Consider the following 25514-nt stretch of genomic DNA (forward strand, 5'->3'; position numbering starts at 1 on the left):
CCAAGACTGACCATGGTAAAGATCCAGAAGAGAACAATACTGTTAATTATTGCCTGTTATTTGCTGTGACAAAATACCTACCTAAAAGAACCAGGTCAAGAGAGGAAAGATTTATTGGAGCTTGTGATTTCAGAGTGCTCAATTCATGGATGCTTTGCCAAGTATGTTTGAGAAACATCATGGAAGTGGGAGAATGTGGTTCAGGAGGCTGTTAGTCTTATGCACACAGAGAGTAGCATGTGAGGAGGAGGCGGCTGGGAACCATGCATCACTCTGAAAAATAAATTCCCCCTCACCTAATTTTCCTGCTAGACTTAAGCTCTGACATTTCCAGATTCTCCTTAAATAGCACTGTCAGTCAAGGATGACGTATTCAGGCAAGAGCCTGTGGGGAACATCCTATCAGAACCATAATATTGCCTCAAAATCTCAAGGCACCACCTATAGTATTTAGGTTTTAGTTATAGAGTTGGAATTCAATAGATGGTGACAAGATTCTTAATAGAGGCTCATTTTATATGAGGTTTATGTTTGTCATACATGCAAACCCAAGGAAAATCAGAATGGTGAGAAACTGGAAAGAATTGCCAGTTTGATAGCAATTCTTTTTGATTCTAGAAGGCAAGCCCTGAGACACATCTGTGAGAGATTATCTAGATTAGGGTGGGGTGGGAAGACACACTCTCACGATGGTACCTGGGGTCCTGGATTGAATTAAAAGGAGAAAGATGAACACAAACAGCCATACTCTCTTCTTTCCGATTATAGATGAGCTGCAAACTGACACTCTGAGCTCCTGCTGCCATCACAGACTGTGTTCCCTAGAACCCTAGGCCAAAAATAAACCACTCCTCCCTTATTTGGGTTTTGGTGGATGCTTTGTCACAACAACGTAAGTAACTCAGTAGTAATAAATTCAACTTTGCCCATCATCACAGTACTTCACAGGAGAATACAGATGCCCTTTATAAGGGGCATTTATAAGGGCTTTTGAGAATACTCCGTTTAACTTATGCACTTGTAAATAAAGAGATCTAGCTGTACACAATTCAGGTATTTGTCGTAAGAAATACGGTTTCCAGACTCCATAACATAAGCATTTCCTAATCAATCACACTCAAGTTAGTGAGTCATAAGAAGATACCTGATTTTTATTTTCTGAAAACTTTTAGTTCCTAATTTAAGGATCATGTAGCCATGTGGCGGAGAGGCAAGCATTGTTTAGAAAGCTCACCCATCCATACTGGCTGTGTACAATAATCAACAGCTCTTAGCATCTCAGTGTTGCCTCCAAATCTGACCATTGCTGGAAACAAGTTCTTTTCAACCTTTCCTCTCCCATTGCTGTCAAACTCACAGCATGCATCCTTTGGGCAGTGCTTACTTTCATCTTTCCTGAACTTTTGCTTTTAAACCTTTATTTCAATTGCTGACTAGCTTTATTGTGATATCTATAATTCACTTATAAAAAAAAATAAGCTGGATGTAGAAGTCAGAGCTGTAAACAACCTTTAACTATATATTAGCTATCGTAATAAGATTTTTCTATAACTTCTGACTTGCACTCTCCGGGATGGGTCATTCAAAGCACAGCGCAGGGCTCTTAGACTGTGTCCAACTTGTCTGAAGTAGAGACTCGGGGCTCATAAATACATCTTATTAGCAAATTCGGCAGAACTTCAAGCACAGCTGTTACATGATGAGGCCTGTTATGGGTTTTTGTTTTTTTTTTTTTCAAACTCTAGTCTTTTTGATTCTGAACTTGATTTTTTAAAAAAAGGTGTATATATTTATTTTATGTATGCGAAGATATGTCTTCAGACACACCAAAAACCAAAAGAGGGCATTGGGTTCCATTACAGATGGTTGGGAGTCACCATGTGGTTGCTGGGAATTGAACTCAGGACTTCTGGAAGAGTAGTCAGTATTCTTAAGTGCTGACCCATATCTTCAGCCCACCCATTATGTTTTTAAACATTCAGGTCAATGGGAATTTTAGATGGAAAGTGGTGGTGTGCTCACAAAGAGTTCGCTGAATCAAGTGAAATTCCTTTTCCCTCCCATTCCTTCTCTTCTTCTTCCCTCCCCTCCCCTTCCACTTCCTTCCCCTTTCTTCTCCTTCTCCCTCCCCTTCCCTCTCTACCCTTCCACTTGCTCTTCCCTCCCTCCCTATTCCTTCTCTTCCTGTGATGTTTGGACCTTGGACTGACTGATTTTGTGTATCAGCTTGACACAAGCTGGAGTTATCACAGAGAACGAAGATTCAGTTGAGGAAAGTCCTCCATGAGATCCAGCTGTAAGGCATTTTCTCAATTAGTGATCGAGTAGGGGAGGGCCCATTGTGGGTGGTGCCATACCTGGGCTAGTCATCTTGTGTTCTATAAGAAAGCAAGCTGAGCAAGGCAGGGCAAGCAAGCCAGTAAGTAACATCCCTCCATGGCCTCTGCATCAGCTCCTGCTTCCTGAGCTGCTTGAGTTCCAGTCCTGACTTCCTTTGGTGATGAACAGCAAAGTGCATGTGTAAGCTGAATAAACCATTTCCTACCCAACTTGCTTCTTGGTCATGATGTTTGTGCAGGAATCGAACCCCTGACTAAGACAGACCTTGTGCATGAGGACTAACTGCTTTGCCACTGAGTCATGTCATTAGTTCATAAACTTTGTGCTTATGCAAAGCTTTACTGTTTCCCATATATAAGGTTAAAATTCCAACCAAAAAAGGAGCTGGGATCTGATCAACTGTGTGTGTATGCTTGGGGGTGTGGGGTTAGGGATGACCTGTATTTGTATGTCAATAGTCATAACTTTTATATAAAAATTATGTAATGTAGATATAAATATAAACTATAACTGAAATATTCAGTGTAACCACAAAATAATATACTATTACTTTATCTAAGAACTAACATTACTTCTGCTTGACAACTGGAAAAGAAGTCACTTGCCTAAGATCAAGTTTGAAAGTTTTTTCTGAGTTTATATTACTACATAGGTAATTTAATTTAAAAGATCCAGTAAAATTTATAATTCCTCAATGAACATAGTTTTGAGAATTTGTTCACAATGTGGGACATGACTCAGCAGGTAAAGGCACCTACTGCCACACCTGAGGAGAGAAGTTCAATCACTGGGACCCACATTGTAGAAAGGAAATCAATGCCCACAAGTTGGCCTCTGACCTCTGCCTGGGTGCTATGACTTGAGCATGTGCATACATGAAAGAGGACAAAACAAATAAAATGCAATAAAAAAGTCATTGACAATAAATAGTAGCTTTTTGGAAGACAGGCTTCCCAAAGCTTCCCCAGCAGAGCCTTTTTAAATTTATTATTCCCTTCTATGCTTTTCAATAAACTATTAGCTGTGACTAGAAAAAGAACTCGTGTGTTTAAAAATGGTCATTTCAACAACATTAAGTATGAAAGGTATTTATTTTATGGGTATGTGTATATGTATGTATATGTGTGTGTGAGTAAGTGTGTATATGTGCACTGTGTGCAGAAGACCGAGGAGGTCAGAGGGACACTGAACTCCTTGCAACTGGAATTACACGTAGTTGTGAGACATTATGTAGGTGCTGGGAACTAAACCCAAGTCCTCTTCAAAAGCAGCCAGTGCTGTGGACCAATGAGCCCTTTCGGCAGCCCCCCCATTTTCCAGGACAAGCAGAAAATAATCACATGTTGATGAATTCCCCATCATGGGCTATCCTGTCAGTGATACTAGTCAGAATTCTGCACCTTATAAGTTAGGTAAGTGTGCCCTACCAAAACCAATCTGCTATAGTTAATAGCAGAACCTAATTTTATATAAGAAAGTGCATACAAAATTGTAATCATATAGGGCATAAACTTATCTATTAAAATGCCCAATGTGTTAAAATCATCAGACATATGGCTATTTTCACAATGTGTTAGAAGAACAGTGATGCTTCTGCTAAAATTTATAGTGTTAATTATTTTTGTGTTTCAGGATGAACGCTCATTATAATAGGATAAATAAACCACACATATAGAAAATAAAAGTCCTCAAGGCAGATGACGCTCCTGCAGCTAGACAGTTAAGAGTCTTCTAGATCCAAAACTGGAAGATTTTAAGAAAAATATTTTCTTATGTAAGACTGAGAGAAGAAACAACAAAGATAATTAGAGATTCTGAAATATAAAGATGCAGTGAACGCTTTGCACCATCAGCTCATTTTTTTTGTTCTTCTTTAAATGGCTTTTGTTATGAACTGTCTTTCAAACTGTAGCCATTAAAAATGACCTAGGAAGATATCCTCCCTCATTATAATCATAAGAAGCGTTTAAGTACCAAAAATGATGCTACCTCTAATAACGGCAGGAAAGCTCCATGAAGGGAAGCAACTGGTCTCACATGGACAAAAACTCACCCAACCCAGAGAACATGTACAGAGTCTCCTACAAAACCCTAGCTTTATCTTATGTGTGCACAAACCGATCGTGACAGTCAAAGGGCTCCTTGTTTGTGTGCAATAACTTTCAGAGAACTCTATATTGCTGTGATCCTTCATGATGCTGGAAGTCAGCCTGCCACTTTCTCTGGGTTATAAAAAGGTAAACGCATTGTACTCCAGGAGGAAGACACGGCTACAGGAAAACCAATGTTTCATAATGGGGACAAGAATGCTATTAAGGTTCGAAGGCAGATTTTAAGAGGTCCCTCTTGTTTACAGTTGACAGAATATCAGCAGTTTCAATATAAGGAACAAATTGCAAGAGCCTAAACCAATTACCCTCATCCTGCTTCTACTCAATTCTTACTCCCAAGTGTCCACTCCAACCTCTCAGAGGGAGACAAGAAGCAGATGGATATTCGCAGGTGCACAGGATGGTGTGCAGCCACCAGTTCTGAGAGAATTGGTCAATACCCTTGAAGCTAGTTAAAGTTTTAGAAAGTGGCTCCAAACTCTAGCAGATGGTTTATTGGTCTTAGGAGCACTGTTTCTATCTATCTGCCTATCTATCTATCTATCTATCTATCTATCTATCTATCTATGTATCTACCTACCTACCTATCCATCCATTCATGTATGTATGTATGTATGTATGTATGTATGTATGTATGTATCTATCTATCTATCTATCTATCTATCTATGTATATATATATATATATATATATATATATATATATATATATCCATGTATGTATGTATGTATGTATGTATGTATGTATGTATCTATCTATCTATCTATCTATCTATCTATCTATCTATCTATCTATCCATGTATCTATCTATCTATCTATCTATCTATCTATCTATCTATCTATCTATGAATGTATGTATGTATGTATGTATCTATCTATCTATCTATCTATCTATCTATCTATCTATCTATCTATCTATCTATCTACCTATTTATTTTTGGTGGAAGTCACAGACCACAAATGGAACTCAGGGGCCAATTTTAGGGAGTTGGTCCTCTCCTTTTAAGATGTGAGTTCTGGGACTCAAATTCAGATTGTCTCAGGCTTGGAAGCAAGTGCCTTTATTTCCTAAGGCACCTTACCAGCCTGGAGCTCAGTTTTAACAATAAAAACATCATCCCAAATTTGAATTCTTTATTTGAATAAGATATTTCTGACTTTTAAACCAAGTTTCTTACAGGTGCTTTCCTGACACTCTGAAGTCAGCCTGGGGCAGATGGTTATGCCTGCCTGGTTATTTTTCATTTTTCCTTATTATATTTAGTATTTTCTACATCTCCATATGTCATATGTGTCTTTCTCTAACTTCAACTTTTCTTCCCTCCTCCCGACATACATTTTCTAGTATTATTTTTCTTACTAAAATGGTATTTTTAAGAGCTAATGTCCTGGGCTGGGGAGATTGTTAGTGACCTAAGTGTCTGCTGAACAAGCATAAGACCCTGATTTCAAATCTCCAGCAGCTACATAAAAGTCAAGCGCGACAACAAACAACTGCAATCACAGCATTTGTGGGAGGAACTACAGAGACCATAAGACCTCCTGCCTCTGACAGCCTGGCCAAAACAGTGAGCTCCATCCAGATTCAGTGAGAGACACTCATTCAAAATTTGAGCTAGAGACCAAGAAAGGGAAATACCTGATGTTGACCTATGACCTACACACACACACACACACACACACACACACACACGTAGGTGAATGCACCTGCATGCACATGAACATAAATATATGGACCCCACACATAATAAAGAAAGCTGATATCTTGCAGAAATTCTGCTAAATTCTCTAGACTTCATGACTACCGCATTGAATCAGAGACTGAGTTTGAGGTCTCCTTATTTTTTCATGAATATGGATTATCTTTCAGGCCTCCACTGTCTGGTACTGTACCCACATTTTCCTAATTGAGTGCCAGAGTCTTTGGGAAAGCAAGCATCATGGGGAAGTGACTTTTTTTATTTTAGGATTCAGGATGGCCTATCTGTCTGGCTAGGGGATGGATCCATGAGCATTTTCCTCTTTTCAGGTCACGGGATGAAAATCAGAAAACCCTTATACCACTCTTTTGTGTGCACTTGTGTATGTGTTTGCATGGGGGCAAATGGAGATTGAAAGTTAGTGTTCGGTATCTTCCTTTATTTCTTTCCACCTTCTATTGGGGGACATGGCCTCTTCCTGGACCTGGATCTCCCCGTATCATCTAGGCTTACTGCCCATTGAGGCCCCAGCATCTGCCTGTCTTTGCCTGCCTCCCCAATCCCAGCACTGGAGTTACTGATGCATGATGAATATCATGGCCTGCTTGGCTTCACGGGAGTGTTGGGGATCTGAACTCATGACTTCATGCTTTCCCAGTGAATATTTCATGTACTGAGCCATCTCCAAATTCCTCAACATAAGTCATTCTTAAACACAAGTTTCAGAATATCCTCTTGAGAAATATTCACATGACACCAAATTACATGGTATTTCTCGTTTATCCCTGGCAAACAAGTAAGGTTTGTTTTTACTTGAATGTTTTTGATGGTGTAGACAATGACCAGGCAGGCTCCCCCCAATCAAAAAAAAAAAAAAAAATCACACATAAACAGAAAGAGGCCTCATGAGCACGACACTGGACTCTCACTTGCCCACACTAAGGTGATCTTTCTTTACCTTCTTCCTCAAATGAATGTTAAAATCTTAATTCCCAGTTACAAGATGATTGCTAGGTTAGAGAAAATTATTTGGATATATTCTTTTGCAAGGGTAATCAATTGAAAGTAAAGCAATTCGTGTAGACTTTAGCCTAATATGACTTGTGTGCTTATTAATAGGAAGTATTGGATGGTGGAGAAATACGTTAGACAGTAAGATGATTGATTGCCTTGCAAACCGGAGTACCTGAGTTACATTCTTAGCATCACATTGTGAACCTGAGTGTGGTGCTGCTTGTCTGTAAACCTTGCCCTGAGGCAGTAAAATGATATGGATTCCTGGAGCTTCATGGCTAGCCAGCCTAGCTTAGTCTTTGAGTCATAGATGCCAGTGAGAAAGACTGTCTCAACAAACAAGGTAAACAGATTCTAAGAAATGAAAAATTCCATCTGAGGTTGACCTCTGACTTCCGTAAATATCTATACAATGTATACACACACACACACACACACACACACACACACACACACAAACACACGCACTCAGGCAGGGTGGCGCGAGGTGGGAGGTGGGGAAGAGAGAGAAAGAGCTCTAGTGAGTGAGGTTGGGTATGCATACAGACCCTGTTAGCTACCTTCTTGGTAGGGAGCCTGCCATGGGGGCATGAAGTGGATTATCAACAAGCTAAGGAGGGAGGCTTAGACCAGATCCTTCCCTCATGACCCTTAGAAGGCACCAATCCTACTGAAACCTCGCTCTTGCACCTTTGGTCTCCAGGATAGTGAGAAAGTAAAATAGCAGGTATTTTATGAATGCAATGCTTGAAAATTAAACCATTTACCTACTTCATTCTCTCCTTCCCCAGAAACAAAATAAAATTTTGAAACTCTTTACGAAGATTGTCATTATTGCTTAAGACAATACTCATGCATGTATGTATACGTTTCATATGCAACTATCTCATGTATGCAAATATTTCATATTTGACTTTATAACTTCAGGGAATAAGGATATGTGCTTTTCTTTAAGTGGCAATGCCTTGGACTGCATGATAAAATACATCATAGGAGGAGACACTGAAGCAGAGAAAATATGTCATAGGAGAAGACATTTGAAGCAGTCTTTACAGTTTAGAATAAGTAGAGAAAAATAGAAGTTAGAGACCTTTAAAGGTCACCCCACTAGTTACTGATGAAAGCATATTACATGATTCTCAATCTCTGTATTTTTCTACTGTAACACAGAGGCATCTTGGATTAGTGGCCAAGAAGCATGTAGCAACAATAGTACTTTCCTTATACTGCCATGTTAAAAAGATGCGTAAGGTCATGTGTAGGTGGTACATATCTGCAATCTCAGGCTTGGGAGGCAGAGACAGAAGAAATACCTCAAGCCTGAGGCCAGCCTAGATTGTGTAGAAAGTTTCAGACCTACACAAAGAGACTCTATTTCAAAAAATTATTTAATGAATGAAATATTTTTTTAAATGAAAAGGTGTTTAAAGTTAAGGTAACCTAAGAGTAAGTGGGTACAAAGAACACAAAGAATAGTTTGCTTCACTAGCATAATATTCCAGAGTCCTACATTTACAGATTCATAACCACGCTGCTGATATTTTTACTGTGAATGGCAGATATGAGTGGTTCAATATTCAATACATTCAAAGACTAAGATTTTCTTTGGAATTCTATATATCCAAGTAGTCCATTTCCGCTTTTGCTGATTTTTCACTAATAATTTTCATATTATACTGCCGATAACTCAAGTAGTATAAAAATAATTTTAGGTCAGCGAATCTGTTTATCATGACTCTAATTACTTATTGATAGTTTTTTTTTTTTGTTTTTTGTTTTTCTCATCTCTGTTTATTTCTATATCATTATTCTCTCACGAGACGGATGGTAAATAAAGCTGGGGCATTCACAGAGCTAACATGAAAAAGAGAACATTAAATCTCCCACCCTAAAAGACAGAACCAAGATAAATCACTTTGAAGTACATTTGTGTAGGTTCCAACTGAAAACAAAGAAACCCTTTCACCAGAACTCTAATAAAACTGAATTGGCTGCCAGGGAAGAGCTTCAGGATAGTATTATGAACATTAAACAATTTGGGAAACTTTGTTATAGACAAACCCAACTAATGGTTGGAGTAGACTGAAAGGCCATTACATCCCTGCTCATTCCAGACTTTATTGTTCTAGGAACACAGCGATAATCTCACAAAACTGTTCCCCTCAGCTAACAAAATCATCACATAACCCTTATCTTTATATCATGTGTGTCTGTGTGTAATAGTGTATTTAATTCCCACACATTCCAACAACACAAGCAGCTTACAGCTGCTTGTAGCACACAGTAAGCTAAACTAAAAGTTCAGGTGAGAGAATTTTCTTTGCTATTCACTTGTTAGTGTGAAATCTTCTATCCCTCACTGTAGTGAGTGGGATGACAAGTTGAATCAGGAAAGGATAACTTTGTCAGTGATGTTCATCCTGAGAGTCTGTTCTAAAGAGCAGAACTGACACAGTTAACCAGCAAACAGCCAGATACTAACCTCCTTCATTTTCTCCAGTTCGTTCTGTAGGGCTTGCTTTGCAATTTCAACTTCGATCAGCTGCTGCCTCAGTTTCTCATTCTCATCTTCGGTTGTTGTCCTTTTCTCCTCCACGTTTTCCAATTCATGGTGAAGTCTCACCGATACATCCTTTGCAACCTAAGATGATGTGTTTGTAGAAACAAAATATTACTCATCCATATTGAAGGCATCAAGGGCTGGTATTTCCAGAGAACTTCCCAAGTGACAGTTTTCCAAATGCCTCATCTATAAGACATTCATATGTAGCAATCACTTGATCCTCACAGCACTCCCATGGGATAGATGCTACTGCTATACCTGCTTTATAGAGGGGGGACGTATTGAGGAAGATGTTCAAGGCTCTACGATAAACAGGTAGTCAGATGATCTTGGTTGACTTCATTTCTTAATTTTACTACATCAGAGTCACATGTGTTTCCTTTCATGTTTAGCTATAGATAGACTCAAGATATCTGCTTTATTTTACAGTAACAGCGTGAGCTATATGCTCCCACTATGGTTCCCTCTGAGAAATGTAGAAAGACAGTTTTAACTTCTGGGTAGTTGGTCTTTGTCTTTTCCTTATAACTCTAGCAAGTTCCAAGTACTTAGGTTTAGAAATATTCTAGTTTTTGAGATTCCTTTATGTTTCACGAGTACGTATTTTTACCCCAACTTTTGAAATTTCCTTGACAATTATAGGGCTTTGCAGGTATGCTGAGCACCTAGTATTAGAGGCTTAGGACACAATCAGTAGTGGTTTAGGTTGGATGGAGGGAACTTGGCTATTGCTGAGCTTGTTACAAGGCCCGGGTACATGCATAGAACTTATGTAAAAGGTGCTGTTGGTTGGGGTTGGAGAGGTACCTAAGTGGTTAAGAGCACTGAATGCTTTTCTAAAGGGTTTTCTGTTCAATTTTCAGATGCTATGGCCTTTTCTGGCTTCCAAGGGCACCAGGCACTCATGTGGGGTGCAGACATGGAAAATACCAATACTCATTTTTTAAAAAGTGCCATTTGTGCACCGAAAAGTAGTTCCATTTATAATCTCTACCTCACAAAATTGTTCCTCGAAATCAATCAATATTATATGTAACAATGCTATAGATTCCGGTGAGTTATGATGTATTCCAAAGCAAACCAGAAGAATGGAGCAAGGACTTCCGTAAGATGTTTGCCAAGACCTGCATATCGATGAAGTTAATGCAGTTAAAAGTATATTTTGTTGTCAATGTCTAGTTTGCCTTGTGAATAAATCTGCCTGTTTCCAAATTGAAGAGAGAGCACCCCATGAAAGAGTCTACTGCAAGCTCTGAGCTGTCTGGTAGCCTGTCCTCTGGGACCCGTTCTGAATAGGCAACTTCATTTGAAAACAAGATGTTTTCTGATTCACTCTCTTTCTTCAAATGGTTTGCTATTTAGACAGGCTACTTTTCGGGGAGTTGCAGAAGTGGTGAGTGCTGATGGGAAAAGAGTCCTGGGCAAAAGCTGAGAAAACAGACCTTAACTATTTTTTCAGTGCTGTTCCTATTCCGGATGTCAGTGCTCCACAGTAATCCACACTGCTACTCTTGAATGCCTGGTTCCACCTGGCCTTTACCGGAAGTACATCACTGGACGCTAGATCACTGGAGTCCAGGCCCTGTAGAGTCTGCTTTACCATGGCCTTGTTTCAGCCCAGAAGGGAGGCGCCCCTAATTACTTCGGGAAGAGTTACTCCCAAAAGACATCTCCCCTACCCCCACTAAACTGAGTATTTCCTTCCCTTCCCAGATGCTAGCATCTTATGCTGAACGCTTGGAAACTAACACCCTTAGCCATCCTTCAGTGAGGCCCTTTTAATGCAAAGAGCCTTCCAAAGTCTCCACCCATTGACCCTAGCGCGCCCTGGCCCTGGCCTTGGCCCTCCCCCACCCCACCCCGTGGCAGACCTTGAGATCTTGCTCCAGGCTGCGCAACAGCTCGCCATCAATTTCCCCGGTCTGCGCGTAGCGGAGCCTTTTGCGCTCGGCTTTGCGGAGGCGGTACTGCAGAATCCGGCAGTTTTTGTTAGCTCTCTCCAACTCATGGCGCATTTCCTGCAGTTGACAGGCATCCTCCTCGAAGAAAGTATCCCTCATCTCGTCCATCTCGGTCCTCAGCTCGTCGATTTCGTTCTGAGACAGTGACAGGCCATGGGTCACAACCAGTCTTGCCACTAGTACCTCAGATTCGCACCATGTACGTCCCATCCCTACTTCCAAATCCTAGTTTTATTGCCTCCCTCTGCACAAGACAGGACTGACAGGGGGCTGAAAGCAAAATACGTAAAACCGGGCCTAGTTTAGGCCTGCCTTTCGTTTTATTACTCTAGCTCTCCCTGCCTGGGAGAAAGTGGGGCAAATCATGATAATTGGGTAAACGAAAGCCTAGATTTGGTTTTAAATATAACAGTAGTAATATTAGTTCCGTCTCAAATTAGGAGCAGGCCATGGACCACCCCCGGCCCCCATCTTCCTAGTTTCCCTCCCTTCGCGTGGTCCTCAAAGGTTAGCAGCCTTCCAACCCTGCCGGGACACGCCCTAATCATCGGAGGCCCCGCACTTCCCCTCCCCCATTCGGGTCCCACCCCCTCTCTTTCTCACCTTGAGAGTCTCATTCTCTTCCCGCAGCTTCTCCATCTCCTCCTGCATGTCTTCCTGCTCTTGGAGCTGCTGCGAGTGCGGCTGGGATGAAGGGGGAGCAGCCGCCTGCATGGCCCCGCCATTGCCGCTGCCCTCTGCGCTCTGCTGGGGGCCCTCGGCTGCAGCCGCCATTGAAGAGGAGGAGGGAACCACAAGGGGCTCACAGATGGCAGGAGCGCCTGCCACCGGGGAACTGCGGCTACCGCCGCCGCCGTTTTTAGTGTGCATCTGAGCCGCGGCCGCCGCCGCTGCCGCCCGCTCCTTCTTGAGGTGGAACTGGATGAGCTCAGACTGCAGACATCCCTCCTTCCAGTAGCTCCCTCCACCGCCGCTGCTGCCCCCTGTGCCACCGCTACCGGAGTTTCTGCTGCCTGGCCCGGGGTTTCTGCTCGTAGCAGCGGTGGGTGGCAAAGGGGAGACTCCCTCCCCGCTGCTGCTACCCCTCTGAGATGCACGGACGCCTCTCCCTCGCCAACCCCTGGGCGGCGGCGGCGGCTGCGGAGCGCCCCCCTCCCGGTCCCCCTGGCCACCACCGGCTCCTCCTCCTTCCCCGCCCCCTCCTCCTCCCCCTAGCGGAGGGGGTTCCCCGACTTTCGAGGGCCCCGATTCTATCTCCCGGGGTGGCTCCTCCGGCGGTCCGGACCTCCTGCAGCTCACAGAGGCCAGGATCGCCGCGGGGGACCCTTCAGCACCAGGCGCGGGCTGGACAGCTCCGAGAGCAGCCCCTTTGGGTACCGCGGGCGCGGCCTTCTCCGCCCCGCCTCCGTAACCTCTAGAGCCGGCCCCCGAGGCGCCCCGACTGGTTATCTTGTTACCCTGCTGTTGCTGCTGCAGCAGCTGCTGCTGCCGAACAGAATTGAGTTTGGGACCGACCCCAAGCGGGGACCGCGTGGCCCCGGCGGCCTGTCGGAGAGAATTGTCCCTAGGCCTAGCTGGTGACTGAGCTCGCTGCTGCTTTCTGCTGCTACCCTCCGGGTGCATGCGTGCCTCCGTGGCTGCGGCGGCGGCAGAAGCTGAGGTTGCGGCTGGGGCAGCGCCCCCGGACTGTGGCTGACTCATGGCAGTCTAGAAAGAACCTACTGGATGCCACTTGGAAGCGTCCATGTCTAGATCATCCTCTTCTCTCCTTCCTGTGTCAGCTGGGATGGAAATAAAAGAAGAAAAATATATAGTATGTTTACACTGTTGCAGAGCCAGAGGTTAATGTGCTGTACAAGAGAAGCTAGAGAGAATTATCAGATTCGGAAACCAAACGTTTGATGGAAGCTTTGACTAGGTAAAAAGATTCAGGGATGTTAGTTATCACCGTGCCCAAAATGGTGCTGTCTCTCTCCATCTTACTCTACCTCAACCAAATGGATCCTAAGGCAGCTAAAACTTGCATTCTCTAGGTAGCCTGTACCAGGAAAGGTGAGACATGGGTTCAGAAAGAAATGAAAAGTGAAGGATATGAAGGGAGGGGAGTGTTTAGATATTATAGTTTTTAAACGACTTCCTTCGACATAAAATCTGTATTTTAAACCTTGTTTAGTGTGTGTGTGGGGGGGGGATGTTATTTAATTAGCATTCCCAGTTGTCAATTAAAGAAACAAGGTTACAATGTAAGATCCTAGAGACAATTTACCGTGAATAAATGACACAATGACACTTCTCTTGTTCAGCTCCAGCTCTTAATGTCGTCTTTAGAGAATTTTAGCTAACTTCCTTTAGAATGGAAAACAAAAGAAAATATAAAGAATGAATATAGATCAATCCCAGCCACAAGAAAAAGCTGACACTAAGAATTAGTTATAAGATTCTGTCATTGGCAACCCAAAGAGATTATCTTAGTAGCTTAAAGATACTTGTTGGAAAATTTTATGAACAGCTTTCTTTACAGGCTGTGAAGTTTTTAGTGATGAATTTGTCTGTACTTGCTTCTTCTTTATCCACACTTATGGAGGACTAAGTTACAAGTACAAGGTAAAAAAAAAACCAGTTTTATTCTGAAGCACCTTTTTAGATAGTATATAATAGACTGAGTGGAAGCTTTAAAATGCCCACTCGTGGACCTAAAGAAATAGTAGAGTGGTTAATAGCATTGGCTGCTCTTTCCAGAGGACACAGGCTCTGCTCCAAGCACAGAAGTGACATCTCATAGCTCTCTGTAACTGCAGTTCCAGGGAACCTGACACCCTCTTTTGTCATCCCAGGGCACCAGGTCCATATGTGTGCACAAATATGCATGCAGGCAAAACACACATACACATAAAATAAAAATTTAAATGCAAAAATGTTAAAATGATCACTCATTCCTATGGAGCCAAACTCTGAAACGGAACCATGGAACACCGTGAAACCAAAAGGTCTTCCTTTATGGGAAGATACATTGTGTTATATTTCCAAAATAAACATACCACTTAAAACTAAAGAAAAGCCTGTGGATTTTCCCTTACTAGTGGTTCAGACAGCTAGTTCATTTGGCCCCATTCCGAGAGAACCTCACTTACAGCACAGAAGACCAAGAAGACTAAGCACAATGTTCTCTTATACACGCATACTTTTTAGGAGAGATGACTTCCCGGTGTGTTACATTATTACTCTTACTGTCTGTTGTATCTTAATTGAGGATGTAATTATTTGTCCTTTCATAAAGGAAGGGTACCCAAAATCTTCTCTACCTTCCCTTCTGCCTCTGTAATCTCTTTTCAACTCCCTTTGTAATACAAAGATAAACGATGACTACCTCCGAAGGAAAAAAATAAAGTTACCCACTGCTAAAACATCTGGCCTACTTTACCGTGGGTCAGACTAATGTGGGCCATCCAACTTAATTATACTGACAATGTAAAGTTATATTTAACTAAGTAGAACCACGCAGGAACTCAGAAAGCCATCAGCTGAAGCCTCCCCCCCACCCCCCCACCCCCGCCCAAAGACTATACCCTCAGAGAAATCTTGGGTTCCATTAATTAACTCCACAATCTAAGGCACCTAGTGTCTGTCACTTGTTCCCTGACAAAGTAACAAGGTATTGTATCCCAAAGCTTTCTCCAGTGGAAATCTCCATCTAAACAATTACAAAAGACCAAACCAATTCTTTTCATCTCCAATCCTATCTGTCCCCTGGACCCACCCCGTTTCTCATCGTCATCTCTTTAGAAATCTGTAGTGGCTTTTGCTTCCAGGAAGTTGATGCAAACCAACAACACTGTCTTCTTCCTGGTCTTCCGGAGACCTCCGAGTTTATTTTTCTACCTTTCCGAGAAAGTTCAACTTCGTCGTGTTGTAGGCGGATTTCTCGCTGGGCACGCTTGCTTGCATGGGATCCACACCCACTCGGTTTCTCCGAACAAAGGCCGTAACCACAAAGACTGAGAGCTCTGGGAGCTGATTCCTAGCCGCTGGTGCTTGGTTGGCTGGGCTGCAAATGCAGCAGGCAATACCCGGGGTGCCAAGCAGTGCCAGACGCTCCCCAGGAAGTGCAGCGGTATTCATGAGCTGACCTCACTGGACTGGGCTGAAAAGAGGGCGGGATTGAAGGGAGGGCCGGAGAGAAGTAACCAGAGTGGTTGCTTAAAGAGGAAAGAGAAGGTGAGGATGGGGAACCGGAGTAGCGGGTGGGAGGTAAAAACACAAAAAAAGCCAGAGCCACGCCCGAGATGCAGAATTATCAGCCTGGCTCATCAAAATCCTCTCTCCTTTTCCATTTTCTGTACTTGGCAGAAGACTCCAAGACTGCTTAAAATCGGATGCATTGGCTTCCTGCAAAGCTTTGTCTCGGGTCCGATCAATCTCCATCAATTATTTACTTGAGCTCTTTTCCTTGGGAGGCCAGTTGGAGCGGCCCGCACCCTCAGTTTGACCCAGCGGAGTCTCTTGATGCAGCTCTGAGAGGCGCCGGCGCAGGCTTCTGGGACTTCTCTTTGTTCACTCACTTTAATGCTCAGTCGATCTCTCCACGCGCGGCTCCTTCCCCACCCCCAGCTCGGGCGGAGTCCTGGGGTGGCATTTCCGCGAATAGACAATGCTCGTCAGAAACACCGTCCCACAAACAAAGGGTTCTTGGGAAGATACGAAAAAAGGGACTAATTAAGGGCAAGCCGAATAAATATGAACTTCCAGGGAGGTTTGGAATAAGTAAGAGCTTCCAGGGAGGTTTGCTGACATTTGTATAGCACTGAGCAACACACTTCCCCCTCCCCTCACCGAAGGCCAATTTCTTCGGTGAAAACAAACTGGTAATTTCTGGGGTCCACATTTTTTTTTTTACTATTGTGCACGTGAGTCAGAACGACTGTATCAAAGAATCATCTGACAGTGAATTAAGAAAAATGTGTTTTCAGTCTATATTTATCCATATTGTTTCACAGTAATCATATTAATGTTTGACGGGAATTTTCTCCTTTTCCTTCCAATTTTATTTCAGAGAGCAGGCTTGAGAGACCCCTTTCAGCCCATGGAAATCTCCTTATAAGCTTGCAGGTCAGAATATATAAACCTTATTTAGAGGACATTTTTGAGACGTTAAACTTCTTTTACTTTGTTGTGGTGGTTTTGTGGTGGCAAGCAAATACTTAGATATCCTGCAACAGTCTGTCTAGCCTAGCATTCATTTTATAGCTTGAGACTTTATTTAAGAGTGAAATGACAATTTGGAGTAATTTCCACAGAAGCAGTGAAATAAAAGCATATTTAAGCCCAGGTAATGTATACCTCAAATGACATCACATGTGGTGTCATAAGGAAATAATCTAGGCTGTTAAACTGTGGCTGTGGAGGGGTTTGTGGCCAGCACTGTCCAAGGTGCTGGAGATCCAAAGAAAGTGGAGAAAATAGCTCTATGCTGATTAGGCTCAAATATATTGGCAATAGTTGAGGTAACTTAGCTTTTGTTCTTATTCTTGAATATATGAAAATCTGGAAAAGTGAATCCTGTGGTATCTACGATAGGACTTGCATCGTTGATTAGAATAACAAAATGAAGCCACAATGTCACCAGTTATTTTGAGTTTGTGTTGAACAGTTCCTCATTATGTACCATAATATGTAAGTTGCAATAGTTCCCTCTCTGTCTCTGTGTGTCTGTGTGTCTGTGTGTCTGTGTGTCTATGTGTCTGTGTGTCTGTGTGTCTGTGTGTTTGTCTGTGTGTCTGTGTGTCTGTGTGTGTGTCTGTGTGTGTCTGTGTGTGTGTCTGCCTGCCTCTCTCTCTCTCTCTATTTCTCTCTCTCTATTTCTCTCTCTCTCTCTCTCTCTCTCTCTCTCTCTCTCTCTCTCTCTCTCTCTCTCTCTCTCTGTGTGTGTGTGTGTGTGCTTCTGTATGCTTCTTTCCTTTTGAAGTATGTCTCAGTATGTAGCACTGGCTAATCTGGAGCTCAGGGTGGGTGGCCTCAAATGCATCTGCCTCCTGAATACTGGAATTAAAGTCATGGAGCACCACGCCCAACTTTCTAAATAGCAATATTTTAAAAACCACTAAGGTTCACATATCCCATTCAATGAAAATTTGTACAATGGATAAAAGATCTCTTAGGCCAATCTTTATAAATAAAACATTCTTATAAAAGTAATCTAGGAACACAAAACAGAGTTATGCTTGCCTGAGAACTTGCTTAGATATATCCATTTCAGGGTTTATTTCCATGCAAACAGTGGCTTTTGTTCGGTGAACGTCTAATAAAATCAAGAATGCTTACATCAGAGTTCATGTACCCAAAAGGATAGTTTTCTACCTTAGGATTCTTCAATCTCAGTGCTGTAAGCCATAGAAACATGGATGAATAGAAGCAATACTGACATGTATTTACAACTAAGGATTTTAATTAGAATTGTATTTTTGGTTATCCCATTATATACTGTTTAAAAATTACACTTCTGCATGGGGCTGGAGAGATTTCAGGTTTTTAAGTTCAGTTGCTGCTTGTGATAGTTTGTATATGCTTGGTCCAGGGAGTGGCACTATTAGAAGGTATTGCCCTGTTGGAGTAGGTGTGTCACTGTGGATGTGGGTTTTAAGACCATCATCCTAACTGCCTGGAAGTCAGTATTCTGCTAGCAGCTTTCGATCAAGATGTAGAACTCTCATGTACTCCTGTATCATGCCAGCCTGGATGCTCTGATGCTCCCACCTTTATGATACTGGACTGAACCTCTGAACCTGTAAGCTAGCTCCAGTTAAATGTTGCCCTTTATAAGAGTTTGCATGATCATGATGTCTGTTAACAGCAGTAAAACCCTAACTAAGACACTGCTCTCATAGAGTACTAACATTTAGTTCCTAGTACTCACATAACAGCTCACAACTGGCTGTAAAACCAGTTTTAGGGGACAGGACAGGCTCTTCTGATGGCACTGCACACATTTGATACCCGTGTGTATGTGTGTGTGTGTGTGTGTGTGTCTGTTATATATATATATATATATATATATATATATATATATATATATATATATATGATTCGTATGAGCATTGCCTTATACAAATTTGAAAACATTTTAAAATTATGTACTTTTCAATTAAGCAAACACTAAAGACGATTATGTAGATTTCTTCATAGTCCAGAAAGGTTTGGGCATTATTTTTGCTGTTTCAGAAGCGGGCTCAACAACTGACATCTTATTGTTTACTTGTAATAATGAATCATCTTTTCTATAACACAGCAAAATAATGGATCTTCAGTCTTTGGAGCAACCCAGAAATTTCAACTTTGAAACCCTTAAATACGTAGCTAAAACTTGAGTCTTCAATACTTATGACTTTAATGAGACCCAGTATTTTAATGCTGACAAGTTTTTCATTTTGTCAACTCAGATTACCCAAGGAAGATCTTCTCTTCCTTGGACATAGCACAGTACACCCCTATTCCAGAGAAGTTAAGTGACTTTCTCAACTTCATAATCGGAACTCAAACTTAGACTTTCCATTATCAAGCATGCTTATTTGTCTCAACCACTTGTCTTGAAATTATTACAACTTAAATATCTGCATGTCTAAGGCTTGTTTCTCAGCTCCATCTGTCTACGTATTTATAAAATAAGTTTGTGGGCAAAGCAATTAAATTATATTTTATGTGAAAATTTTCTCTGTTCTACAATTCTATTCTACTTTTAGTCTAGAAAAAGAATCTAACATAGTTTATTTACTTTCATCTTAATGATGGTACTTTTTTATGTTTTGCCACCAAACACTGATTTTTTTTATTGCTATGTCATTTCCCTTTGCTTCAGTATTCACTTGTCTTCAGAATATATACAGTTACAAATACTTCTTCTTGTAAGTTATAGATGTTCAAGCTGTGTACGGGAATCCTCAACTTAATTCTAGCTGAGGCAGAAGGATCTCTATGGTTTCAAAGACCAGCTTGGCTACATAGTGATTTCTAGTCAATCATGGGAGGCAGTATTAGACTTTGTCTTTAAAAACATACCACACACACACACACACACACACACACACACACACAAACACACACACACACCAAGAAACAAAAATTAAAAAATGATATGTGCAATACTTTATTTTTCCATTTTATATTAAATAATTTTCTTAAGTCACTACAGAAAAGGTATCATTCTTTTCTTCACCAAACAGTACTTCCTAACCAGTTACAGCAATGCTCCCTGTCCTGCTAAGATTTAGTTTCTTCGTTTAATGCTGCAAAGTTCGAGTTTATTCATAAAATGATTTTAATACTGTTATGTGTTGTAGAAAACAAAAATCCCAGCAGCTCAACTTTCCTAAGGAAGACCCAGGAGCCAGCTCCTGGTGTGGTGAAAGCCTATTCGATCAGAGAGTCAGAGAAAAAGAAAGCACCCAGGTGACCTTCCAACTCCACCAGCATCCCAGAAGGAAGCTCTTTCTCCTTCACACTGTCTTAAATACCTTCCAGCTTAATGTACCTCCTTTTTGTTTACTATGTTCACTGCCTGTCAGCTGAACTAGGGTTCAGCTCTGGTCTCTTGACTAGGGTTGAGTTTATTTAGCTCTTGGATTAAAGGTGTGTGCAAGGGCGGAGCCACACCACAACTAGGTGTTTCCAGTAAGTAACACAGTCTTCATGTTCACAGTGTGACTAAGATATGAGTGTGGACACAGAAGCACAGAAGGAGGAGGAGGAGGAGAGAAAAGAAGGGAAGAGAGAGTGAAAAAGAGTGAGAGAGAGAAAGAGAGAGGGAGAGAGAGAGAGAGAGCGCACAGTGGTAGCTGTGTAGACTCAGGGATTCAGTGTGAGATTTTCAAGAGACAAGAGACAGCTCTTATCTCTTATTTTGTTGGCGTTTGATTAAGTAAAACCTATTTTGGTGTACTTATCTTTACTTAAAAGACCTTCTTAGTAAATGAGAATAGAAGGCTGGCATCCAACTTACAGAGTTCCTTCTGTCTCAGTATCTACACCAGGATATGTGTTTATGAGTACATTAGTTAAGGGAACAGGCTGAAAAGAGGACAGTGTTTAAAAAGTCAAAGGAACTCTTAATATTTGCAGGCCACATGGTTATCAGGGAATCTGTTCTGAGTGTGAACATAGCTCTTAATGTTGTATGTGATATTTTACTTTTTATTTATATTTTTATAAAATGTCATAAGTTTACAGATAAGTGTACAGGTTATAGAAAATATTTAATCTCAACCAAAGGTTTCTACCCTATCTTTGATCATTCAGTTTCCAGATAAAAGACACACAATTTTGATTATTTATAATAAGCAGTAGAGCTAGTCAGACATCTACCCTTCATGCTAGTAAAACCTATTTCTTATCAATAACCCCGAGTTATTACTATGTTTTATCTGCATTGTTCTTAACTCCAATTGGCCAGCCCTCAGGGCCATGTTTTTGGTTTTTTTTGACTCCTAACCCATAGCTTCTTTCTCCTCTCCCCCTTCTCTTTCCCTTTTCTCGAAGCCTCCTCTAACCCCAAGGCTGAGAACCCCAAACCCAGCTATCTCAATTCTGCCCAGCTATAGGCTGTAGGTATCTTTATTCACCAATCAGAAATAATGTGGGAGCAAGGTCACATAACATCACTTGGGTCTACCTGTGGGCTCTCTTGTTTCTGGTCTCTTGTTTCTGGGGCAATCGGGTCTGGGGGTCAACACTTAACATTATAATACATACAGCAACAGGCCCAACCTCAACAATGAGTAAATGCAAAGATCATGTTTTAGCTTTTAGTGTGGTTCAGTAGTTGCTTTAACATTTTTGAAATGTGTTTTTAAAAGGAAAGGTATAGAATATTATCTCTGTGAAGGCAGTGTTTGTGGTCATTTTGCTGTCGGGGTTAGATGCGTCAGATTCTTGACACTTAGTCTATCAGAAATTTAAATGTCAACCCAGAACTGTGGGTTTTGTTTTCTTCCATGTGTTCCCTGATCCACTTGGCCTGTCAATTCTGCCACTGTTTCTACTTCTGAGACTTTGATACATGATTTTAAGGATTGGTGATGGATGAACTTCCATCATCTGATGCTTCATCCCAGCTAAACACAGCTTGAGGCCTTACCTGTCCAGAGATGGAAATCTTCCCTGTCTTACCTAGGGTGTGCATGAGAAAGTCTTATTTCAAGACTGACAGTCATCTGATGGTAAATCTCAAGGAAAATATGGCCTTACTTACACCTAACTGCATAAACTAGGTTACTGCAGGCTTGGCCTATGTAACTCTGAAGTTATCACCAAGTATAGAAGGATGTTTTTCCACTACAAGGTGCTGGAGAGCTACCATTTTAGCACATCTTTACTTTAAAGGCAAAATCTGACATAGATGTAATTTGGTTATACAAACCTGGAAGACTGTTGTCAGATATGTATACAAAACTTTCCACTTTCAGAATGGCAAAAGTTCCCTCTTGATCTTTTGTCAAAATACCAGGAAACATCTTTGTAGTATAGCTGCCCTCATCATCCTCACCTTTGAGATTAAGAGTAAACTCCTTTGGGCATTACTGATTCAGAGAATTGAAAATAGGATTCCTAAGAAGGAGGCTAGCAGGAGAATTGAATATAGTTTAACCTGCCCAGTTGTACGGATGACCACCAGGTATCTCTCCAGAGTCATCTCCTCCATGAAGCTGAGGGCTTGCTGCATGGTGCAGAAAAGACTTCATAGCAATGTTGGATTTATTAAGGAAAATATTTTACCATAAGTTTAAACATGGTAGTAGGGAACAGGAGGAAGATAGAAAGATAATGTCAGAGGAGTATACCACTGGGTTTTTTTTTTTTTTTTTGAGAAAGATTTTATTACTATTTATAATATGATATGGGGGAGGAACTACCACCATGCTGTGGGTTCTGGAGATAAAACTGAGGTCATTGGCTTATGTGCTAAGACCTTACCCATTGAGCTGTTTTGCTAGTCAAAAAAGGCATGGCTTTTTAAATGCCAATGGATCCATTTCCCACAAGTATGAAGACTTTAACATCTCCGCATAACAGCTTTTTAGATTTTATTATTTATTTTTGGTTTCTCAAGACAAGGTTGCTCTGTGTAGCCCTGGCTGTATTGGAACTCACTCTGTAGACCAGGCTGGCCTTGAACTCAGCTATCCACCTGCCTCTGCCTCCCAAGTGCTGGGATTAAAGGCTCGCACCACCACTGCCCAGCTCCAAATAAAAGCCTTAAGAATTTGTTTTTTAGTTGTCAATGAACAAAGAATGCATGTCTACTGATTGACCAGGAATCCAGGAAGGAGGACCTTCTTTAAAGCAAACTAGAAAGCTGCCATTGTTGGTGGGACAAATGTGTAGGAGCAGAGCGGTGGCCTGCCCGTGTCTGAGTAGTGTGCAGCTGGGGTTTACACAATTCTCAGGGAATCAGTGGAACAACAGGTCCCCTGGCTACCATCTGAAAAGCACGTGTGCACATTTTCAATTGTGAAGGTGTCTGCTAGACCAAGGACAAGACTGACTCATTACCACACTAATGATCCAAAGGCTGGATATAAGAGCTATTCAGTTACACTACCTGTCAAGGCAGTCAACTCATTCCAAAGCTTGGGTACATGAAGGATGTCACTGGTTTTTAAAAGGCTGACTCCACATCTCTCATCCTCACACACACCGTCTTCAGCTGTGAATGGTACTCAATTGTCACACAGCCATTCTGTCTGCCAAATCCTGACTTCTTGTAGCCACCAAAGGGCAGCTCCACCAGGCTGACATTGTAGTTGTTAATGTAGCATGTTCCAGCCTGCCACCCTGTGAGCCCTCTGGATGTCCCTGCTAAAGACCCCAGCTCCTAATCCAAAAGTGGTGTCATCGGCCCCCTCCAGAACCTCGGCTTCAGTTTCAAATGTTAAAATGGATATAACTGGTCCAAAGATCTTTTACACAAGCCATGTCATCTCCTCAATTAGCTAAAATGCACAGTGTCATGTAATATCCATGTTTTAATTTAGGATCCTCGGGACATACAGCTCTCCACCACACAGCATAGTAGTACCCTACTCCTTTGCCCACTTGACAAACCCGAGGACTCGTTCCGGATTCGGGCCTTTGATGAGTGGGCCCATCCTTGTATCTTCCAGAAGTGGGTCTCCGAGTTTTATCTTCTGAGTCTACTTCACAACCTCTTTTGAAAATGTATCCACAATTTCCTTTTGCAAAGAGACTCTAGTGCCATTACAGCAGACCTGTCCTTTTGTGAAGAAGTTAGCCATGAGGGCCCCCTTCACAGCATTCTCCATATTACAGTGTGAGAATATGATGAGAGGAGATTTGCCCCCAAGTTCCAAAGTAGTGGGTTCGACTCCTTTAGCGGACATCTCCATGATCTTCCTGCCAGTGGGAACACTTCCAGTGAAGGAGATTTTGGCCACATCACGATGCTGACACAGGAATTGGCCTGTGGCAGCCCCACCTTGCACCACGTTGAAGAGCCCGGGAGGCACACCAGTTTGGTGTACATCTCAGCCAGGAGCACAGCAGACACAGGAGTGAAGGGTCAAGGCATTACCTTCAAGGCATTGAAGATCATGGCATGACCACATGTCAAAGGCAGAGCAGACTTCCAACAGGCAATTGGAAGGGGTAGTTCCATGCTCCTATCCCTCCCCCACACACACACACACACACCCCAAGTGGTTCTCTTCGGGTGTAGCCGAAGGACCCTCCTGGGAGCTGGATGTGCTCTCCTGCCATAGATGCAGCCAGGCACTGCCAGCAAGTGTCAACATCCCAGCGGACCTCAAATATGGCCTTCCCATTGTTGATGGTCTCCACAGTGGCAGTTTCATCCTTCCGCTCCCTGATGATCCAGGCAGCCTCTAAGAGGACTTGACAGCTCTCTTCACTTTCATTACTCCAGATTTTAAAGGCAGCCTTTGTATTTTTCAACAGCCAAATTTACTTCCTTTATTCTTCAACATGTGAAAGTAGCTATCACTTTCCAGACCTGTGGCTGGCTCGAATGCTTTCTCTGTGCCAGAAGGATCCACCAGCTCCACAGGGGCCCGGCTGCAGTAGTTGAGCAGCTGTGACACAGAGAAGGTACCAGTGCTCATGGCAAGACTGCTGCAGGCCAGGGAATAAGGAGAAGTGAGGTCAGTGCACGACTGCACCGAGAAACATCTGTTGAGCTCTAGACAACTGTTTCTTTTAGACATTAGCACACAAATTCTTTCTTTTTTTGAATCCTATCCTCCTTCTTGTCATTGCCCATCAGCAACTTCCTCAATTCTTGTCACATTTTTTGCTCATGTTGTAAAGTTTAGCTCAAATTTAAATTTTCCGAATATGGCTGATCTTGGTTGTCAGCTAGATTGGATCTGAGACCCACTGACAGCAGAGGAGCAAGGGACACACTCTGAGGCATTTTCTGGATCAGGTTATTTGAAGTAGGATGACCCACCCTAAATGTGAGTAGCATCTTCTGGTAGAGTCCAGACAAAAGGAGGTCGGGGAGGAAAGCTTCATGCTTTCAGCCTCCCTGCCTTCAATATCAACTGTGAGTTCTACTCTGCTGATGCCACTGCTGCAGCTGTCACTGCCTGTCGCAGACCGCTCTGCCCCACGCTTGGGGGCCAAAATGTCTCGGACCGCTCTGTCAGTGTTGGAACCTGCACTGCCAAAAGCCTTGGGGGCTAAGTTGTTAGAGCCCACACTGCCCCAAGCAGCTCCGGTCCGTGGGTTGGGGTTTAGCAAGAGAGAGAGAGTGAGGACAGACGCGAAGAATGGAGACCAGACAGAGTGTGATTCAATTCCGT

At 42.3% G+C, this 25514-nt stretch overlaps 1 protein-coding gene and 1 pseudogene across 5 annotated transcripts in view; both read right to left on the bottom strand.

Annotated features, from left to right (window-relative positions):
- The window catches only part of Mtcl3 (MTCL family member 3), a 53278-nt gene extending 37236 nt beyond the window's left edge, over window positions 1-16042 (bottom strand). For 2 of the 5 annotated variants that reach the window (XM_076927953.1, XM_076927949.1), the window contains exons 1-5: window positions 15446-16042; window positions 13955-14034; window positions 12292-13469; window positions 11599-11823; window positions 9647-9805 (exon numbers count right to left, since the gene is read on the bottom strand). In XM_076927953.1, the coding sequence (XP_076784068.1) occupies window positions 9647-9805; window positions 11599-11823; window positions 12292-13389 (1482 nt within the window). In that variant the 5' untranslated portion in view covers window positions 13390-13469; window positions 13955-14034; window positions 15446-16042. The remainder of the gene's footprint in view (window positions 1-9646; window positions 9806-11598; window positions 11824-12291; window positions 13470-13954; window positions 14035-15445) is intronic. The other 3 variants (XM_076927951.1, XM_076927952.1, XM_076927950.1) reach the window with 3 other exon arrangements.
- A 7211-nt stretch (window positions 16043-23253) lies between these two features.
- LOC143440979 (4-trimethylaminobutyraldehyde dehydrogenase pseudogene) lies at window positions 23254-24812 on the bottom strand (annotated as a pseudogene).
- Between the last annotated feature and the right edge of the window lie 702 nt (window positions 24813-25514).

Source organism: Arvicanthis niloticus, chromosome 30 (genome assembly GCF_011762505.2).
Source record: "Arvicanthis niloticus isolate mArvNil1 chromosome 30, mArvNil1.pat.X, whole genome shotgun sequence".
Lineage (NCBI taxonomy): Eukaryota > Metazoa > Chordata > Mammalia > Rodentia > Muridae > Arvicanthis > Arvicanthis niloticus.